This window comes from Accipiter gentilis, chromosome Z (genome assembly GCF_929443795.1).
Source record: "Accipiter gentilis chromosome Z, bAccGen1.1, whole genome shotgun sequence".
NCBI classification, from domain to species: Eukaryota; Metazoa; Chordata; class Aves; order Accipitriformes; family Accipitridae; genus Astur; species Astur gentilis.
The window spans coordinates 7,537,105-7,557,372 of record NC_064919.1 but is presented as its reverse complement, the minus strand read 5'-3'; the positions used below and the strand labels follow the sequence as shown (position 1 = coordinate 7,557,372).

The following is a 20,268-nucleotide window of genomic DNA, read 5'->3' as shown; positions in this document are numbered from 1 at the left end:
CGCCAGAAGCATTGCTCTTGCCAGCAATTTGTGGCTGGTGAAGGGTGCCTTAAGCGTCTGCCACATACCGAGATAGGTACCTTTTGGGAAAGGAGCTGCCTGAGGAGCACAGCAGACCCTTTATTAATTGGTGAAAGTCCCTTGTAAAAGGGTGGTTTAGAGTTCTGCTTCTGACTTCATCTCAGAGAGGTTTGGACAGCAAATGCAGAGTCTAATCTTAAAAAAAAAAAAAAAAGAAAGAAAAAAGGGGGGGGGGGGTAGAAAAAAAGAAAAGTGGCTGGAGATGCGTAAAACTAGGGTGGAGAAGCTTGGCTCGGGAGGCTGCCGATGCGAGGCTGCCTGTGAATTGGCACCAGCGGGGGAAGTTTGGAACAAGCACCGATATATTCTTTCGCTGCAACCTCCGCTGAGATTGGGGAGGCAAAAGGGAAAAAAAAGGGATTTCGGTCCCAGTCACTTTCCCCATTTCAGCCGGCTTCGCGAGCCAGGGCGGAGGAGGTCTCTCCATTCTCTTCCCGGTTAATTGTTTAATTGGGGAACAATGCGCCTTTCCCACCCGCCTGCCCCTCTCCGCAGGGCCGGTGCCGGGCGAGCGGAGGGACCCGTCCCGCCGCTCGGGCTGCGGCTCCCCGGTACTTTCGGGGCCGCTCCGGGGCTGGGGTCTGCGGGGCCCGGAGGGTTCCCCGAGGGGGCGGCCGGGCCGGGCCGGGCCGGGCCGGGGCGGTGTCGGGGGGGACGGAGGGGGGGTTCTGGGGTGGGGGTGGGGGGGCGACCGGGGCGCGCCGCTCCGCCGAGGCAGGCGCTGGGGGCTCTCCTGCGCCCAGCAGCTGCGGGAGCTTTGCAAATTGCAAGGAGGCTCTTGCAGAGCTTGTGAACCCTCCTCTCCCGAGCCAGCGCCCCTCCTCTGCAGCGCTGACGGTACAACGATATAATAATGATGGGTGGCTGAGGCTCGCATTTGAACTTGCAGGCGAGCTCCCTGTGCCTACAACTCGGTTCAGGCTCCGCAGCTCCGAGTCAGGTGCTCGCCGGCGGGGAGGGAGGGGAGGCCGAGCTCTGGGAGAAGGGGAGACCCCGGAATCACCGTCTCCTTCCAGCACTAACGAGGGGATTTACTCTTTCATGCGGCCACTGGGATCTCTGGACTAGCCTAGCCACCACGTTGTGATTTTTTGCAATCTCTGCAGTACGCTACCTTTTAAGGTAACTATAACTCTTTTAATGCGGGTTGGTTTTTTTTTTGTGGGTGGTTTTTTTTTTTTGGTTTGGTTATTTTTTTTCCTTTACGTATGATTGCCAGCAAACACCTAGCGTAAGATTTAAAACGATTGTCTTACTGCTGGTACCTGTAAGGACAAAGAGTTGAACTGCAAACCTTAAGCGGGAGAGAATAGCGATGATTGGTGAATTTAAACAACCTGGGGTAAGTTCAACGACACGCGGGGGGAGAGCAGAAGGGATGCTCGGGGACCCACAAAAATCCCCTGGTGCAAAGAGGAGAACAAAGAACAGTAGGAAATAAAAGACTTTGGGGTGGGAGCCCTGACAGAAGTCTTTGGTACTGGTTGTTTGAATGGCCGGGAAGGTAGAGCTGCACCTGGGTGTGCGATGGGGCTCAGGAGGGAGAAAGAAGGAAGATATTTCCTACGGGTGTTAAATACACAAAGCGCCCGTGTGGCAGGAGCGACAAGAATGGACCTTTCCTTCGGCCACCAGTTTTTGGTTTGGTGGGGTTTTTTGGTGGTGTGTGTTGTTTTTTTTTTTCTTTCTTTTTCTTTTTTTTTTCCTCCTGGGAAAAGCGTGTGCTTAGTCTCCTCCGCTTTTGTGTGTTCCCCCCATCTTTTTTTTTTCTTTCTTTTTTTTTTTTTTTTTCTTCCCTTCCCTTCCCCTGATGTTCTTGGAAAGCTGCTCACAGGGCAGAGCGGGGCTGAGGTGCTCAGACAGCATCTCTCCAGAGGAGACGGAGAGCAGGCGTCTTCTGAGCCACATTTTCAGTGCTGAAAGGGGGGCGGTGGGTGAGGAGGAGAATCACAAGGTCAGTGGAGCAAAACGCCCCCTTTTACACCCACGGCCAGCTTCTCGGGGCACGGGCACTGCCTTCCCCCTCCGCTCCTCGGGATTTCGCCTTTGTTTTACAAAGAAAAAGTGAGAGCATCGTGGAAGGAATTAAGGGAGTTTCGACGGCGGGAAAAAGCGGGTGTGTGTGTGTGTGGGGGGCGGCATCGGCAGAGGGTCGGGATCCCCTCGGCAGGGGACGGGACCCCGGGGGCAGCCTCCATCCGGCCCCCAGGCACCGTCCCCACACAAAGGGGCGACGGGGAGCGGGCGAGGGCTGGGGCCAGCCCTCATTGTCCCCCATGTCACGTCCTCCCCGGCCACCCCCTCTGCCTCCGGGCACCGGCTTTCGGGATTAAGCCCCGATGGCTTTTCTTTTCTTTTTTTTTCCGCGGCCCCCCCCCCCCCCCTTTCTTTTTCTTTCTTTCTTTCTTCTTCTTCTTCTTTTTTTTTTTTTTTTTAAAGGAATGAGTGTTGAAACGTGTTGCAGAAGCCTATCCCAGGATAGAAGAGTGTAAATGTTGGGTGTGTTTCTTTTCTTTTTTTTTTTTTTTTTTTTTTTTGGTGTGTGTGTATTTTCTTTTTTCTTTTCTTTCTTTTTTTTTTTTTTTTCTCTCTCTTAAAAAGGCTGAGCGAAAAGGGAAGTTTCCTTCCCCAAAGAAATGAGTAAGATTTGGCGGAGCGAGAGGGGCGCAGCGCCCGGCGGGGAGCCCTGGCTGTGGCGACGATGCGCGCTGGCGGGGCGGACCCGGCCGCCCCCGGGACGCGCCGCCGGGAGGAGCGGGGGAGGGGGGTGGGGTGGGGTGGGGAGAGTCTCTGCCGGGGCTCGACTGTGGGGGTCGCCGACGGCCGCTGCTTAAAGGCGTCCTGGGTCCCCAGGCGGGCGGAGGGGGGAAAGGCAGGCGGGGGTTGGCGGGGAGCGGCGGACCGGGGCCGGGGCCGGGGGGTCCCGCCGCAGGCGGGCGCGGCCCCGGCCGCTCTCGAGGAACGGGACGGGACGGGCGCGGCGGCGGCACCGCGGCGCCCCCTGGCGGCGAGCGGCGGGCTGGCCGCTTCTGTAGTCGCTCGTTTCCCGCCAGAGGGCTCCGGTTTCCCTCACCGCGAAGACGGGGGGGGGGGGGGGGGGGGGGGGGGAATCATCGTCGTCGTAATAAAATAAGTTTTAAAAAACTGTCGCCGCGGCTTTTGGGGCTGTTGCTCGCGGGAGCCGACACCGTCGATGGCCGCCCGTCGGGTGGGGGTTGACAGCGAGGCGGGACAGGCGGGTTTCCCGCCTGCGGCCGGGCCCTCCGCTCAGGGCGTGAGGCGGGCCCGAGGGCGCTGGTCCCGGCTGAGCACCCAGTGCTGAGGCTGAGACGGGACGAGCCGGTCAGACACGGTGTGAGGAAACGCTCGTCCCGCCGCCGCACTGATCCGTCCGCGGGCCGGGCCCCGCGATGGTGGTGCGGAGCGGTGCCGGTGGGCGCCGTGAGCCGCATCTTTAGGTCTCTTTCCCGTTGCTGCGCCTCACGCGCGCCTCTTGCTCCCTTCACCCTGCCGGTGGTGTGGGTGCTGGGGAGAGCTGGGCCAGAAGAGGTCCGCAGCTATCCTGGCTGGCAGGGGAGAAGGCAGAGCCTGCCTTCGGGGGTGCGCCTGGCTCCGCGGGCACGTGTGCTCCGGCACCTCGCTCCACGCGCCGCCTCCGACCATTTCGCACTGTGTCTCCGCGAGGCGGCCCGAGAGCCCAGAGTCACTTCTGGCATAAATTAGCGTGGGCCTGGGAGGGATGTCCTCAGGCAGCGGCTTCTCGGCAGCTGCCAGGGCGAGGAGCGCCAGAACACGCTGTGCTCTGGTCACTTTCCCCGCCTGTGCCTCTGCCTGCGCTTGGGGCTGGAGGCAGCGGCGCTCGCCCGTCGAGGCTCCAGCGCCGGAACAGTTCCCCCTGCGGCTGCTGGTGCTGGAGGTGGTGAGGGAGGCGTGATGCCCCTAGGAATTCCGGCAGGAGGTCTTAGGAGGACCTTTGCAAGTGAGTGTGTGGGCTAAGCAGAAGGCCGCTGGTGAATCGGATGCAGGCCGAGTCCGCCATGTGGCAGCAGAGTGGGCTAATTAGTCAAATGGTAGAGACGTGGTGAAACTGGCAGAGCTAATTAGGCAGCACTTATGGTGAGGTTGATACATGTCAGCAATTAACAGTCAGATGGCACAAAAGGATCAAAGGACTGCAAAAGCAAAAGAACGTGCGGACTGTGTGTGTTTGAGAGAGGATAGCAGCTGTGAAGGTTTCAGGCAGAGCTCGGAAGGTAGCAAGAGGTGTGCTGTGTCTGGGATCCGTCATTTCTAGCTTGCTGGGCTTTCACTGGAAAGCTGTGTAATTTACTGTTTTACCCATTAGTAGGAGCAGCAACCTCAAGTCACTTCTCCGGTGCCAGGTTCTGTTAGGGTTCGTCCCCCCTCCCTTATTTTTGTTTTCTTTTTAATTTTTTTTTTTTTTTTTAATGTGAACCTGCCTCACTGGAGGCAAGGAAAGTCCACAGGCAGAGACTGCTTTTTATGTGTTTAAGGAAGACATCCAGCTTTCACAATACAGCTGCAGAGCATGTGCTGAATCGATCTCAGTGTGACTTGAGAAGCTGCAGCTTTTAAAGACAGTGTCATCTCTATGAAAGTAGCTAATTTCTCATTATCCCAACTTCAGAGAAATTGGGAATGGTTTTTAGATGGTAGATTGTTTTCTGTTCCACACCAGGACAATTCACTGTCTTTTTTAACCTGGAGTTTAAAACAGAGAGACGTGATGTTCTCCCATCTGGTTAAATTAAAATAGCATTGGTGTGAGATCAAGCTTACATTGTAAACTAAACAGGAGCTGGAATTTGGTCAGAACTTATTGCTCCTACGAGTTTTTGCTGTGGTAAGGAAAGGTAGCAGTGCCTGCAAAAACAGGAACACTGTTCTCTCCCCACACAGAGAACCTCAGCTGCTAGTTTTTAAAGACGTGAAGTTTGTCAAGCACTTGGCATCTTTTGGGTAAAAGACGTTGTGCTCAGGGTTGCATCCAGTTTAAAAATGTGATGCAAATTGCTACTGTAGATCAGTCTGCCTGTAGTAGGTCCTAAAAAAATTGGATCAGTCCAGTTGGAAACTAGCCAGCAGGCAACCCAAGTTTGGTCATGTTAAGTGAGATACTTTTTTAACAGAAGGTGGAAATTAAACACTTACTCAAGTCTTGTGGTCTTGACTTGGCAGGATTTTCTTACTGTGTCCATAGTATTATGGCTTTCTCTTTCTCTAGGTGTAGTGACACCAAGGAGGGGGCGAAGGCTTGTGGAAAAAGGCATGGTTAGAAAGATTTTGGCTAATTACAGTGGACTTGGGGGCAGTACGGCAGCCAGCCAGCAGAGGCTTTTGTAAATTGTAGAGTGCGGGAATGGGAAGTAAAACCAGTTTTAGAGCAGGGATTTTGCTCAGGAGGCTACAAGGGAGCACAGTTAGCTGCAGCCCCTGCCAGCAAAAGGGGAGGAGGCAGGAGCAGTCACATCTGATAGTGGTGGCCTGGAAATGGGGGCAGCACTGAATGGGAATTGGGGTGCTAGGTGTAAGCAGCAGCCTCTGCCTTGCCTGTGGCTCTTGGAAGAGGATTGCTGGTACTGGGTCTGCAGAGCTCTGCTTTCTCTTAAGCTAGGCTGCCCTGGGGGGCTGAGCGAGGTACTGCTGTTATTATCTGCACACTGTCATTTGGAGAGGGTGGCAGGGTAATTGCACATTTAATTCTGGCAGCTGTAGTGGAACAGCACTCAGTAGCCCAGGAGTGTTTACGGGAGCCCACCAAGGACCAGAGTGTGAAAACCCTTGTGCATGGAGGGTTGCAGTGGAGGGAATTGTGCTCAGGAGCCCAAGGGCTGAAAATCAGACCCTCCCCCCAACTTTTTTCATTCCTTAAGTAAGCACCTTGGGGTAGAGGAGATTTAGAAAAAGAAAGGGTTGAGAGATTATTTTCCAAGAGTCAGGTGGGCATTTTTGGCAGGTGTCTCATATTAGGATCCATGCTCAAACAGTACAGTTTTTCTGAGCTATTCTAGCTCTTCGTGCAGCAGCTGTAATTCCTGCAGTACTCAGCAAAAGGCCAACTAGCCATCACAACCATGAATGCTCTCTTCTTACCAATGATTGAGTTCAGCAGCCATAGGGTATCTTGAAAATTATCCTTCCATGGTTGTCTTTCTGTTTTCATATTTCATTGTGGGTGTATGTGTTGTGTTTAGTGACTGGAAGCTGAAGATGCGAGGTTTTTTTCAATAAGATTGCTCAAATTCTATTTGCAATGCAGTCACCAACATGACATTGGAGGATCAGCGCTCTGTGCTTGTACTCAAAGTGGAGAGGAATGGGAAGCTGAGGTCCCCTCTGTACTCTGTACTTGTAGTGTAGGGCAGAAGCTCAGATTCAGAGCTCTCCATGGCCTCTGAGCATAGCAGCAGCGTTGTCTTACCAAATGTGGAAACGATTATACCACTTCTTGTCAAGACAGTATAGCAATGAGCTTCTGAAGGCAACGGGCCTCCATTGGCACGTGCCAAGTACGTAGGTACTCTTAGTCCAGGGCAGTGCAGTGGAGCAGGTGGTGCTTGCAACATGCAGCCAGCCCTGTTTAGGTGCAGCATGCCTATCTTCCAGGAAAAAGAAAATCCTTTATTCTCCTTCTCTGAGAATTTCTTTTATTCCCTTGTTTCTGGTCCCAAAAGCCCACGTTGCCTTCTGGGGGAGGAGGGAGATAAAGCATATGGGTAAACATGGAAAGCTAAACTTGTAAACAGTTTGTTCTAGACTTTTGTTTAGCTGTTGATGCAGCCAGTGTGTGATGCATGGGAAACACATGTGGACAGAACATCTCAAAAGAAGGTCTGGAGCCACTATGCATTCACAGGGGCCAGAGATTTCGCATTGTCTTGCAGGCGGGTCCAACATTCACCACCTTTGAAGGTGGAGAATTCTGTTGGTCTTTTTGTGCTGTCTTTAGACTACTTGTGTTACTGAAGGAACTAGTCATCAGTAGTTTTGGTGCTTGAGGCTTCCAGTAGTTTCAGGAAACACGGGTTGCTTGAAGGACCTTCTAGTCTGCACACATCTGTAGGCTCAATGTGACCTCTCATTTTTTTTAAATGTTGTGTAATGATGAGGATCATTTAAGTATTTCTCTAAGCAAACACGTGACTGCCTGTATTTCAGAGCTGGTCCATTGCATTAAAAGGACTTTGATGTCTGCAGCTCTTACCTTATGCAACCTCCTCACTCATAACAACCTTCTACAAGGAATTACTAGGACATACATCATATACCAGGACACAGTATAGATTTTTAGAGTTAGTTGATAAATAGCTGCTTTTGTTTTCTCCATGTACAGCTTGGCTTGTGTAAGTGTAGGGAGAGATAAAACTTTGGCTGAATGGTGTTGGGGGTACGTGTTAAGAGTCTTCAGAAAAAGTTTTATGGCAGATAGGACTCAAACTGAATGAAGTCAAAGAAGTCCCATTTCTTGCTTGGGACTCAGTCATAAAAAGTGCAAATTCCATGAAGTTAGTATTGCAAAATAAGTGATATCACATTATAGGCTCAGTTCTATTGAATGGCTGAAGCAGAGATGGGGCGTCTTTGGCAGCATGCAGTCTGCTCTACAGAAAGCAGCTGTATTCTTTCCTCCACGCCCTGGGAATAGGTTGCAGCATATGTTTCACAGTGCAACTAGCCAGCTCTGGCCATCCACAGAGAAGGAGTGAAAAGCTCTTGGGTTTTCAGCCCTTTTGGGTGGGAATTTTTAACATGATGCTGTTATGTTAGAGATTGCCTCATTGGAAAGGCTTGGTTTGAGATGTTTTGCGTCTTTTCTGAACTGTTCAGTCGTTACAGGATAGATGCCAATTCACACAGACTCATGTGAAGTTTGGGCTGCAGCTGTAAGCTGTGGAGAAAACTTTCCTGAGATTGAACACGTCACCAGTACTTTCTGAAGATGTTTCTCTCTCTGCATTTTGCTATCATGTTCAGTATAGCTTGTGGAGGTTTTTGAATGTATTAGTTAATGTTTTAACCCTAAAGCATTATATGTAAGTACAAATTAAAACGGTAATGTAAAAAATGCTAAAATGGGTATGTGCAATACAAGTTCCATACTTGTAACACAGATATCTGTTAACTCTCTGTTTCACTGTTCCTTAAAGCAGTTCAACTGTAATCTCTCTTGGACAAGAAAAAACTATCAGTTCAGGTTACTTGTCCAAGTAAAGAACCCCAGTAGCATATTTTTGGCAGCAGTATCAGGAAACTCAGATTTTTGTGATAAAAATTTTTCAGTGGCAGTGTTTGACAAACTGTTGCTGAACTGAAAGTTATTCCATACATTGGCTAGCCAGTACATATGTGTAACTATATGGAAGAGGGTCTAGCTATAAACCCTTTATGGTAGTTGATGTTTATGGGACTTGTAATGCCTTTGTTAGTGTACTTTTGAAATTTTCAGGATATTTACAGATTCAACATGTATAGTTAAGAACTGGAATGAAAATGAAGATACACTATTATGAACCTGCAATATATTGTTCTGTGTATAGGATATAGGTGGAGAACTTTTCAGCCGTTTGAAGGTGGAGCCTATAAAGGAAGTGAGAAGCAAACCCAAAGGGAACTGACATGTCTGAGTATCACTCTGGACTCAGAAACCTGAAACTCATTATGAATCTGTATTTGATAGGGACACATTGTCATTATAACAAATTTTCACCATAAAATATTACATGGAGAAATCTTGACAGCAAGAAGTCATCTGGCAACCTACTTGGAGATGGGAGGTATCATAGTGTGGCTGTTGATTCACCATCAAAATTGATGAGAAGTTTGTCATGGGAACCCCTTCTGACATGAAACGGGTTTTTGGCTGTTGCTAAATGACAGAGTAGTTTGTGTTATGGACATGAAACCACCCAGAGGCTGAATCTGAACTTGCAACACCACACCAGGAAAACTCATACTCATATACTGCTACCACTGTATGAGAATAAATTTAAAATGGCAGAAGATCAATACATTAAGAATTATTCACTGTCCTGCTAAACATCTTTTTTTAAGTAGATGACTCTTTCTTATCTCAATGACAAGTATTGGTGTACTGAGTTACAGCACTTGATAAGGATATAACGCAGTACTAACCACTTTGTTGTTCTTTATTTGTAGGTCAAGATGTTGTTAAGTATAAAAAGTATCTTATGGATGTACTCTACGTTAGTTATAACATATATGCTACCTAAAGGTAAGTCTGATATACACAGAGCAATTTATTAAAATTCATTTTAGTAGGTAGGGTATTTCCCAGGACTCAGGAAACAGCAACATTTCATTTTCTGGTCTTGCCTCTGCCACTCCTTTTGCTGCACTGTGTAACTAATTTTGTTTCTGCATTCTCCTCATTGTCTTACTGATTTATATAGAAAACTCTTGGTCCATGGGCATGTTTTTGACAAGGTTTTTACATACCTGTCTGATGTCTCCTGAGGTTTGTAAGTGCCATTACTACAATTCAAGTAATAATAAAGAAAATGCCATAGAATTACATTGTATAAAGCAAAATAGGTTGCCTCCTCCAAATATTGAAGAATGGATTTTAATCCTTTAACCTGCGCTTCTGAAATGTTGGACCTGTTGGCCAGGTATGTCTCACACCTTCATTTTCCATGATCCACTAAGAAGGTCCTTGCAGTAGATGAGGTGAGGGCTGACAGGGGCGACTAATTTTAGTGAAGGACAGACACCTTCCATGGGAGCTTCAGCCTGGTGCCACAGAAGGAGCAGTGAGCAGTGCTGGCGGTGTGGGAGCAGGAGCAGGTTCCTGGGACAGACCTCGCCAGGCTGCAGAAGTGGTGGATAAAATGGGGGAGTTTTTTGGCTACAGGAATACTGGTTTGGCATACCTCCCAGTCAGATCCTAATGCATATGCTCATGTATGTCGTACCACACAGCCTTTTTGGTCTGTAGGGCACAGCTCACACCCTCTCTGTATACAGGGTGAAAGGTGCCATGTGCAAGTGGAATACAGGGAAAACTAGTAGCCCGTTTCTGCTTTGCTCTGTGATCTGTCAAGGAGCCGTGGAGGAAATGCCTCTGGAGTGGGCACTCTGGCTGCCAGCCCCCTGTTGTGGGGGGACTGCCATGAGCAAACCTGGTGGCAGGTCCCTTGGCTGCTGGACTCTGGAGCAAGGACGTGTAAGGGCAGCTGCAGGTCTTCAGTTTGGGTGGTTACATGCCAACACTAAAGTATGTATTCATGTGTGGTTGCCATGGTTATTTGAAAATTTGAATCAAGTCTTTAGTAAGGAAAAGGTCCCTACAGCTGCTGCAGGCTCACAAAATGGGGATAATAGCTTTCCCAAGCCTCAAATCAAGATTTTTTTTTTAATTTTTTTTTTTCTTCTTCTTTTCTTTCCAGGAATTCCTCAAAATGATTTTAGCCTTTGGGAAAATCAAATATACTCTTTTTTTTTTTTTTTTTTCCCAGCTTGAGCACTGTTGCTAGCAAAGTCTTTAGGTAGTCCTGTAAGATAAAGGAAAAGACTGCTGTGCTTAGAGGATCCAACTAAAAAAAATATGTTTTTTTGATTCAAGCAAGCTGGGAGCACCATCCTTTACTATTTCCTAGCATCACTTCCTCCTTAAAGCTGTTTTTGTTTTTCTGTTCTTCATTAAACACACAACAGGCTAGGATGATTAGACTTGTCCTCAGGAACAACAGACTCAAAGCTTCAGGCAGGGGGCAAGCCACTAAAACTGAGCTTCCATTTTGTTACTCGTGGAGGGCTGAGACTGATTTGGTTATTCAATGTCATGCTTTTTTTTTCTTACCCCAGTTTTTTACTTCGTAAAATGTCTGTAAGTGTAGACTGATGTATGGATCTTGGATCCGCAGCTGACATTTAATAATTTGTTCACATGAAGCATTTGGAGAGGCAAAGTAAGTGATTGTCAGAAGAGGTCTTGGACTTGCAATGTAAGTCTGCATGGTGAACTTGGAAGTTTTTAGTTGATAAGCTACTTATACTTAGAGGACCCTCATAAGAAAGATAAAGAATTTTTAACCGAGCAGGACAGGGAGCAACAGTTTTAATCTGAACGAGAGTAGGTTTAGATTGGACATAAGGAAGAAATTTTTTACAGTAAGGGTGATGAGACACTGGAACAGGTCACACAACACAAGAGAAGTTGTGGATGCCGCCTCCCTGGAAGTGTTCAAAGTCAGGTTGGATGAGGCTTTCAGCAACCTGATATGGTGGAAGATGTCCCTGCCCATGGCAGCGTGGTTGGACTCGACAATCTTTGATTCAACCAAACCACTCTGTGATTCTAAGTTATAGCTTTCTTTAAGGCAGAAATGTCTGTTTTAAGATACAGGAAAAGGAAGAGCTGCTAGCAATAATTGGTCAGCTTCAAAATGGAGTGAATGGTAGTACATTACTCACACGAGGAGAGGTCTGAAGTTAAGATTTTACCTGCAAATCAGCCTTGGGATGGAGAACATGTAAGGAGGTACAATAATTAAGGCAAAAGGAATCTGACAAGAAATTTAAACCTAATGTTTCTGTTATGACCTACTGAAAGACTCTTCATGTTTACTTAGGGCATAGTTCCATGGTCAGTCTAATCACACAAACGTTTTAGCACTAGGTGGGATAGTCCTGCCCCTTTTCAATCTCCTGGTGCTAGTTTTCGTGCTTTCCTTTGTGCTGAGACTAGTGTTTATGTGGGTATATGGCCAGCTGAATCAGGTAAATGACTTGTTTGAAATAGCATATGGCATTTATTGCAGGTTATTTTTCCAATGGATCAGACCTTTGACCTGACTCACTGCCTTGTGCAAATGCTAGTGCTGGCAGAATTCAGGGATTGGGTGTGCATCACTGGAAGTGGGGAGAAGTGGGATGGATCCTTAGAGTAGTAGAATATGGGATGGCACCTTTAGATGTCCCCTGACTTACTCCACCTTTTATCACCTCTTAAATGGCTCATGTTGTCTCCAGAGTAGAATTTTCAGTACTTAAGCAAGTTCTGTACGAACATACCAGTAAGGGCTTCTCAGGAATATAGACCAGGGTCTGACTGGTCCTTACTTGCCTGAATCTTTTGGAAGGAATTTGGAAAGACCCTTATGTTCTTAGAATACTGTGAAAACGTGGGTTTTATTTTTGAAGTTGGGAGCCATACTTTTGCCATAGAGAGTCTTAAACATGTTCAGAGTATGGTCATGGTGAAGAATACAAAGATGAAAAACTTTTTTTCATGAATTGATCCAAAAGAGTCTGTGGGATCAACTCATATCTTTCTGTTTTGTAGAAATGTCAGTCAGTTTGTGCAATAACATTTTTGAGGATGAGTGTTACAAGTTTACAGACAGTCTTTACAAGTACGGCTGTTTCTTTTGTTTAAAAAAATACTCTAAAAATAAAATACACCCCTGCATTTTGAAGAGTTAAACATTTTAAATTTCAACTTTTTAAATCCTGAATTTAAATATAAACTTGAAGCTTTGAAATCTTTCCTGAAACACACATTCCTATGGTTCCATTCCCACAATGGATTGGATTACTCCATATGATTTAAGTAAATTTAATTAAATAGTGACTTCAATATGATGCATTGCAATATCTCCTTTAAAAAGATTTCAGGCAAAATTGTTCTGAAAGTTTAAAATTTTTCTTTTGAGGGTCGTATGGAAAATTCGTCAAAATCGGCAGTTATTTTAAAAGTATAAATCCTGGAATCTGTGAGTCTTAATGTTAAGTCATAACAAAAATGAAGCTTAATTTAGAGCACAGCAAGTTATAAGCATGCAAAATTTTATGTGTTCACCACTAACCATTATTCCTGTTTTTGTTTTCTCTTCCACTCTCATCTTTGTTGAATGGTCACATTCATGAATACCTAGCATGGCGTGCTTGTTAGATTTTTATGTAGCAACAAAAGTATTTTTCCTTTGAGGGCAAATTGAGAATGGTCTTGTATGGCTTCTTTAAGACTTTAAATTCTCAGAAGATGTGTGTCAGGAAGGCAGCAGAAAATACGGTGTAAGCTTCTGGGGTCACGGGAGTGCCCCTCTCCGAGCCCTTTGCTGTTTGCTCTGGTACATGTGAAGGATTAATGACAGAAGTTCACGAGCAAGGTTTACGCCTACTGCTAGTGTGGCATTTACTCACTTTGAGCTAGCTGGTGTTAGGATATTGTAGTATACAGGGTGGACCTTGTGATGATGATCAATATTGGAGTTTATCTTACCCATTTTAAGTGACTATTTCTCATGCCATGTGTAGAGTATGCTTTCATGAAAGCCCTGTAATCCAGAAGACAGTAGAAATCCTCTAGATTGCAGTGTGTGATATAGAACAAATATATGTTCTTTCAAAGGTATACAAATAATATGCCAGTTTAAACATCAGTTTATCTGATCATATTTATGTTCTATATGTGCTATGAAATACATGTGTGCATGCCTGTGATGTCTGTATATGTTGAGTTCTGCAGCTGAGACCTACATTTGCCTGGCTTTCTGTGAGTTTGTTGTAAAATGTGAAAGTAGTTGGTTCTTCATCACTCTATGCCTGCTTCTTTTATTCTGCTTGCTCAGACCACAAATCACCTGATAAAGAACTCAGTGAGGGTTTTTGTTGGGTCTCAGTCTGTTACCTCAGCTGTCAGTCTCATACAAGTTTGTGTAAGCAGTGCATTCATTTTAATTTATCATTAGCTTCATTAAAAGTTGTATGGTTAAAGAAAATACTTCTCTTAGGCTCAGTGTTAGTAGTCAGATTAACAGAACACATAATTTCATTCATCCTTTCTATAGCTGCTGGTGGGCAGGGTAGTATACCATGTGTCTAGGCAGGTTGTTGATTAAAAAACAAGATTCAAATTTTTTTGTCTCATAAATTTGGCTTAAAATAACTAGAATCTTTTATTCTTTAAGCATGTGTTTTTTGCCTGCATACTCAGTAGCAACATTCTGTTAAGCTTAATTATATAGCAAAATTGCTCTCTAAGCAGTGTCACTTCATGTAGGGCATTCTTTTCTTCAGACTTCTTTTCTGTTACAGACCTAGTGGCCTGGTCATTATGGTTAATGTAATACAAAAGAGCAGAATTCTGTCTTTTTTTCTTTCTTTCTTTTTTTTTTTTTTTTTCCTTTTTAGTTTTCTACTCTAAGAGTTTTATAACATTTATAACATAAAAAATGTACACATTCTAGGGAAAGAGACTTTGTTCTCAAGCAAGAAATTCTTCTGTAGTTTGTCTCCCACTTCAACAGAAAGGTATCAAGCTATGTGTCATTGGTAGGATGAGCTGACTTTGCAGCTGAAATGCTGGACTGGGAGGACCTAGGGCAGTTTTACTGGCAAAAAAAACCCAACGTGAAAAGGCAAGCTGGAATTTTTATTTTTATTTTTTTAAAGAAAGTATGCCACAGGCCATCAGCCCCATGATACAAATGCATAGCCATAGCTTTAGGTTTGGAGAAAATAAGACATTCGTAAGTTCTGGCAAAGTCCTACCCAGTAAGTTAGAACTGACAGGACTGTCTTCTGTCAGGACATCACATGGGAGAAGTTTTCATTCTGCATTCTGTTCCTGCTACTTATTCTGATGCTGGAGATATTAAATATTTGAACAGGGGAAGACAACAAAAAATACCCAGCTGCTAAGGCACACTGTCTACTGAGTCTGCCTGTAACCTGACAGCATTGTGCTGCTCTTAGCCCAGCTCTGTAGTCCTATCATCTTGTACAAGTCTCCCATTGACTTTGCTGGGAGTTCTGCCAAGGTATGTGTTTGTGGCCAGGTGATTTGGACTTAGTTGTGTATTTTATTTCTTTATTGTCTATGTATTTTCCCTAATAAATTGATCATGCATGAGTGATACATATTAGTTAGCAACAGAAAAAAAATGCTTATATTAATCACCAACCAGCTTAGCCATTTCAAAACAATCGTCTTGTTGAAGAGTACATGATGTTACAAGTATTCTAGGTCCTACCTGACAAGGTGGAGATATGGTATAAAACAATGTTGGCAAATGCCTGCTTTTCTCAGCTTGTGTTCCAATTTACAAAGTTATAAAATATTTTGTTACTATTTTTGCCTGCCACATCCCTTGTAAGGAATAGTCTATCGCATACCATTGATAGTGGCTAAAGAGGAGATATAACATGGAGTATAAGCATAGGAAAAATACTAAAGGAACAAAATAGCTATATGGATTAATAGAAGATATTGATGCTTTCTGCATTGGGCAGTAAATTCTGCTTGACTAACTTGACTGCTGTAGGAAATCAAGCTTTTTGGAACTGTGCAGGAATGTCACTTAATTTTGTGTTTCAGTGCCTTTTTTTTTTTTTTTTTTTCGGTAGAGAAAACCTTCTCCCCTCTTCTACTCCCCCTCCTCTCGTCAAAACACAGAGTGCTTTTATATAGTGTTTTATAATGCTTTCTACAGTTAGATGGGCATGTTTGTAGCTACATGGTCTCCTATTCTGGGATGTAGCCCAGTTTAGAATGGATCTAGTTTGCATATGATGATGATATGTGTTTTTTTGCCAAGGGTTTAAGTCTGCTGATGTAAAGACACAAATTTTAAAGAGAGGAAATTTCCTCAGGGTTCATTGCTGATATTCCAGATCACTCATAACCAGAAACAATGTTCTCAAAAGTTTATTAAAATTCTGTCAGTCAGGATAATTATAACTAGGTCATTTTTCATTTAAGAAGTTCCTGTAATGTATATAGATGACAAGAGATCATAATAAATACTAAATATTTTGAGACTGATTTTAATCTCCCACCTGTGCAATTTGGCAGTAATTCTATCACAACTGATAGGACTGAGTATTCATTCTGTCTCTTTATCTCTAACCCACTGTAACTCGGTGAAGTGTTTCAAGAAATTAAAGGGGATATAAAAGGTAGTGGTGTTTCTATAGTGTACATCTTCAGGATAAATTCAGTCCTTTCTAGTTTTTAGCAATCAATTGACTCTAGGTGAATTGACTTTTTATGTCTTTATGGAAATAATAAAAAAAACCCCCTCAATGGAATTTTTTTTCCTAAAGAAATGTGTAGGCAGTCAGAACTTTTGAACTGGTCTTTAGTCTTCAATAACTTTACAGGCTTGTCTTCAAGCCTTGTGAATTCTCCAGTCTTCAGCTGTAAAGCTGAATTGGACCTGGTTTTTGTCTGTCTTTGTTTTACAAATAAATTCTTGCTAGGTCCGGGCCCAAAGTGTATGAAGTGATTGGTTTGTTTGACTATTAAATGTGAGTTGTACCATCACTGGTCTCTGTTTATGAGTTAATAGAAGAATTAAAATCTCACCACATGCTTGAAGCACAGAGTAAGCATCTTGCTGGTAAATGTGCTCAGACAGCACCGTTCCATGTGAATTTTTAAGATGAGCTCTGGGTGCAGCGCAGCTGTTTTGGCACAACGCTACCCCATTGTTGTTATACTCTCTCTGGTCTAATCAGTTTTGATACAGTTATCTCCAGTGTATCTGCATTGTGTTCCCAAGAATTTCTAGTTAGGTAGGCATGGATGGAAAGGACCTGGGGACTTCCATTCAAACTTATGGACCGACCAAAGAAGAACCAGATTTTTTGTTTTTTTCTAGTTAATACTTCATTATTGAAGTGCTTGGCCATCAAACTGATGATTCTTGTATCGAATGTTTTTAGATAATACCATTAATACATTATCCTGTATGAAGTTGTCTGCCTCTGTTAAAAATAATAAACTTAATGAGCAGTTTTTCCTTCCCCCCCCCTCCATCTTCTACTCTATATGGATTTATGGAGAGATAATATTTTTGATGATAGGTAAATAGCTAGATAATTTTCTTGTGGTGGTGTCTCCTGTTTCATGTATCACCCTGTTGGTGGCTAGTATTTGAGGTTATTGTATTTCTAAACATTATGAATCCTAGCTCACTTCAAATTAATGATCAGCATGTTCCACCTTTCAAAAAAAAGTTAGAGTGCAGGACAGTGAAAGAGGTAGGATAGATACTGTTGTACATCAGCTTTTAATCTTCATTAAGCCATTACGTAGAGTGAAATAACATCACATAAAAAAATAAATCTTAACAGAAATCCTCTCTTCAGACGGTTGCTGTGTGCAGATTGGATGAACAGTAGTCAACTTTCCCCTCAGGATATTGTCAGATGGAAGCATTTCACTGTGAAGTGTTTGCAGCTGGAGATGTCACAAAAAATGATAAAGGTCCTACCATGTCAAGTCTGAGCCAAGTAGGGACTTTCTGTGTGCTTTACTTCCTTCTTGCTTTAACATCCCGAAACACTTTATTTCTGCAATGTGTTAAAGTGCCTGAGGCTACAAGGAAATAATTTTAAAAGAATGACTATTTGGGAGAATCTCACTAGAAAGGCTTTTTTTTTTCAGCACATATGCAATAAAAAGAGTTAACCCTTGAAAGAATAATGGAGTAAGGGATGTATACAAAGTATTGGCTATGTTTTACTCTTAGGACAGGAGCAAATGAACAAGCTACTGTGAGGTAAGGCAAGATGTAAGCATCAGTAGCTCCCCTGTATGCATGCTTTTGGCCAGCAATAGATGTGAGGTCACTCACCATCTTTCACTCAGAGTGGTCTTCCCCCATTACATAAAAAAACATAGCTCATCTGTCAACTAAAATTTCAAAACACTTTCTGAAGAATGTCAATAACTTGGTGACTATAACAAATGGAGAAAATAAGCCAAAGAGCAGTGAATTAAACTTGCCCAAAAAGAAAAGTGCTCCCTCAGCAGCCTAGGATATTGGTGCAAGCTTTTTTAGCTTATACTAATCTGTCCTGTTACAAATTATCTAAGTTTGTGGATTTCAAGTCTTGTGTGGCTGTGAAATTGTTAAATAACAATGAAATGTATCTGTTCTCTTCCCCCTCCCATCTCCCCTTTTTCTAGTTAAAGCAGAAAAAAAAACCCTGGTAAAGGGATCCCTGTCTGGAACTTCAGTCCTGCCATGCTTCTTTTCAACCACACCCACCATAGCCTCCAGCTATGCAGCTGAGTATCTGCGAATCAAATGGTCAAAGGTTGAACTGGATAAAAGTGGAAAAGATGCAAAAGAAACCACAGTCCTGGTGGCCCAAAATGGCAACATCAAAATAGGTCAAAGCTACAAAGACAGAGTGTCTGTTCCGACCCATTCAGAGGAGACCGGTGACGCTTCGCTGACTTTCTCTAAGCTGCGTGCAAGTGATGCAGGAGTATATCGCTGTGATGTTATGTACGGAGTTGAAGACACACAAGGCATTGTATCACTGGCTGTTGAGGGTAAGGATTTATCCATTTCATTTGTAATCAAAAGTGATTCCAGTTAAAACAGTAAAAGTTAGTAATTAACATATAACTAGAGAGTGTTTAAAGGAGTATATTTAGCAATTTAGCCTTCCTTAACTGTTCACTGCCCCCCGGCTCTTTCTGTCTTTTATTTATTCTTATGAATCTTTTCCAATCCATAGCACTCTCATTTATCACTTCCACCTTTGAGGAACCTACTCTTGGTTCCTGGAACAAACACTGTTTGCTTATTCCCAGAGCAGTTTTATACTTTGATTGGGTTTATCTCCTTCACAAGACAAGATCCTACTACTACTTTTTTTTTTTTTTTTTTGAGATACCTCTAAAGTTTTCTCAAACCAGCCCTTTTGAAACATGATTCATATTGTACTAATACATCTGTCTGAAAATTTCAGTGTCCTTACAAGAAGACAGACTTGGCAGGCAGAAGTGGTTTCTTTTTAGTTGTTTGCGTAGAATGGAAAGAAGCAACTGCCTTTCTACTGGAGCTGTGCCTGGCCTATCTTGCCACTTCATGTACAAAATCATGATGCCAACAAAACCGGGAGCCCCTCTTTCTGTGATAGGAACATCAAGCACAAAGGAAGAGTTTCTTTTGTCCCAGTAATAAAGGTTGGATGTGTAGGAGGAATCCCATCTGGCAGAATCTGCAGGAAAACAAGTAGGGAGGTGGCTGCTAATGTTCTTCTATGTGGAGGATCCAGGGCTAAAATTTTGCTTGCCATCACTATAAGGAAATAGCTTTCAAAACTTTGAGATGGAGAAGTGTACATGTAGAGATGTAGAAGAGACAGGACTTTCAAAAGCATGTAAGTGGCAAAAGGAGAGATGGTTTTCTCCTTATATCCTGCTTATACAGCATGAGAAGTACAGAGTAGAGACCGCTTCAGAGCCTGGTGCTGTATAGTCCTGTCAGTTTGGTGCTGAGCCTGAGCTAACAAATTGTGCTGAAAGGCAGGACACATTAGCCCAAGCCCTGTGCCATGTAAATGCAAATTCTGGACCCAAATTACTCAGCATGCATAGAACAACACTGCTGTGTGGATGTATCAGCTCACGAGCCTTAGTTTGGACTGTGCCTTGTGCTCCTTTGTGCTTAGGTGTTTTTTGAAAGTTTGGTATTTACTCAAATGACTGAATTCCAAAACAAACATCAATATCTGCTGCTGGAAATTATGGCTTTGGCTAAGAGTTTTTTTGTGAGCTTAATACTGCATTGTTCTTCCGATATGCTTAACCTAACTTGAACATTCTTTTGGCATTGATTCAATGAAAGGTTTTGAAGGTGTGGTCTTAATTTGGAAATACAATAAATCAGTGTAACCATTAATGTCTGTAGAACTTCATAAACTGTTTAGTCCTTATGGCAAAAGCAAAAGAAATCCTGGTTTGAACATTACTTTTCAGTAACTAGTGTACCTGGCATTCCTTATTCCTTTTCAAGTGCCCCCTTGACTACATATCTATATCCAGGAGCAGCAGATGTTTACTACAATAAAATACTTTAGCAAAACTTTAGCTTCTGTAGTTAGTGCTTTTGCAAATCACTGCAATGAGAACTGATCAGTTTTGGTTTTTTAATTGAAAGAAGACTTCACACACTCCATTTTCTTTCTGCAACCATTCTTCCCCATGATTGCTTTAATGTCAAAGTTTCAGGAGGGGAAAAAGCCAGATCTTGACCCAAATGGAAAACAGCATTGTTAGATTGTCATTTGTGCACTGCATACCTCATTTTCTACATTAAATAAACAAATGTCATTTAACAGACACATAAGGATTTCACGTGAATGTTGCTGCTCACATCTTCTGCCCTCATTTCAGTAAGG

At 43.8% G+C, this 20,268-nt stretch overlaps 1 protein-coding gene across 4 annotated transcripts in view; it reads left to right on the top strand.

Annotated features, from left to right (window-relative positions):
- The first annotated feature begins 980 nt into the window (after positions 1 to 980).
- The window catches only part of VCAN (versican), a 108,714-nt gene continuing 89,426 nt past the window's right edge, over positions 981 to 20,268 (top strand). For 3 of the 4 annotated variants that reach the window (XM_049794533.1, XM_049794530.1, XM_049794531.1), the window contains exons 1-3: positions 981 to 1,203; positions 9,259 to 9,334; positions 18,041 to 18,412. In XM_049794533.1, coding sequence (XP_049650490.1) covers positions 9,265 to 9,334; positions 18,041 to 18,412 — 442 coding nt within the window. In that variant the 5' untranslated portion in view covers positions 981 to 1,203; positions 9,259 to 9,264. The remainder of the gene's footprint in view (positions 1,204 to 9,258; positions 9,335 to 18,040; positions 18,413 to 20,268) is intronic. The other variant, XM_049794532.1, reaches the window with a different exon arrangement.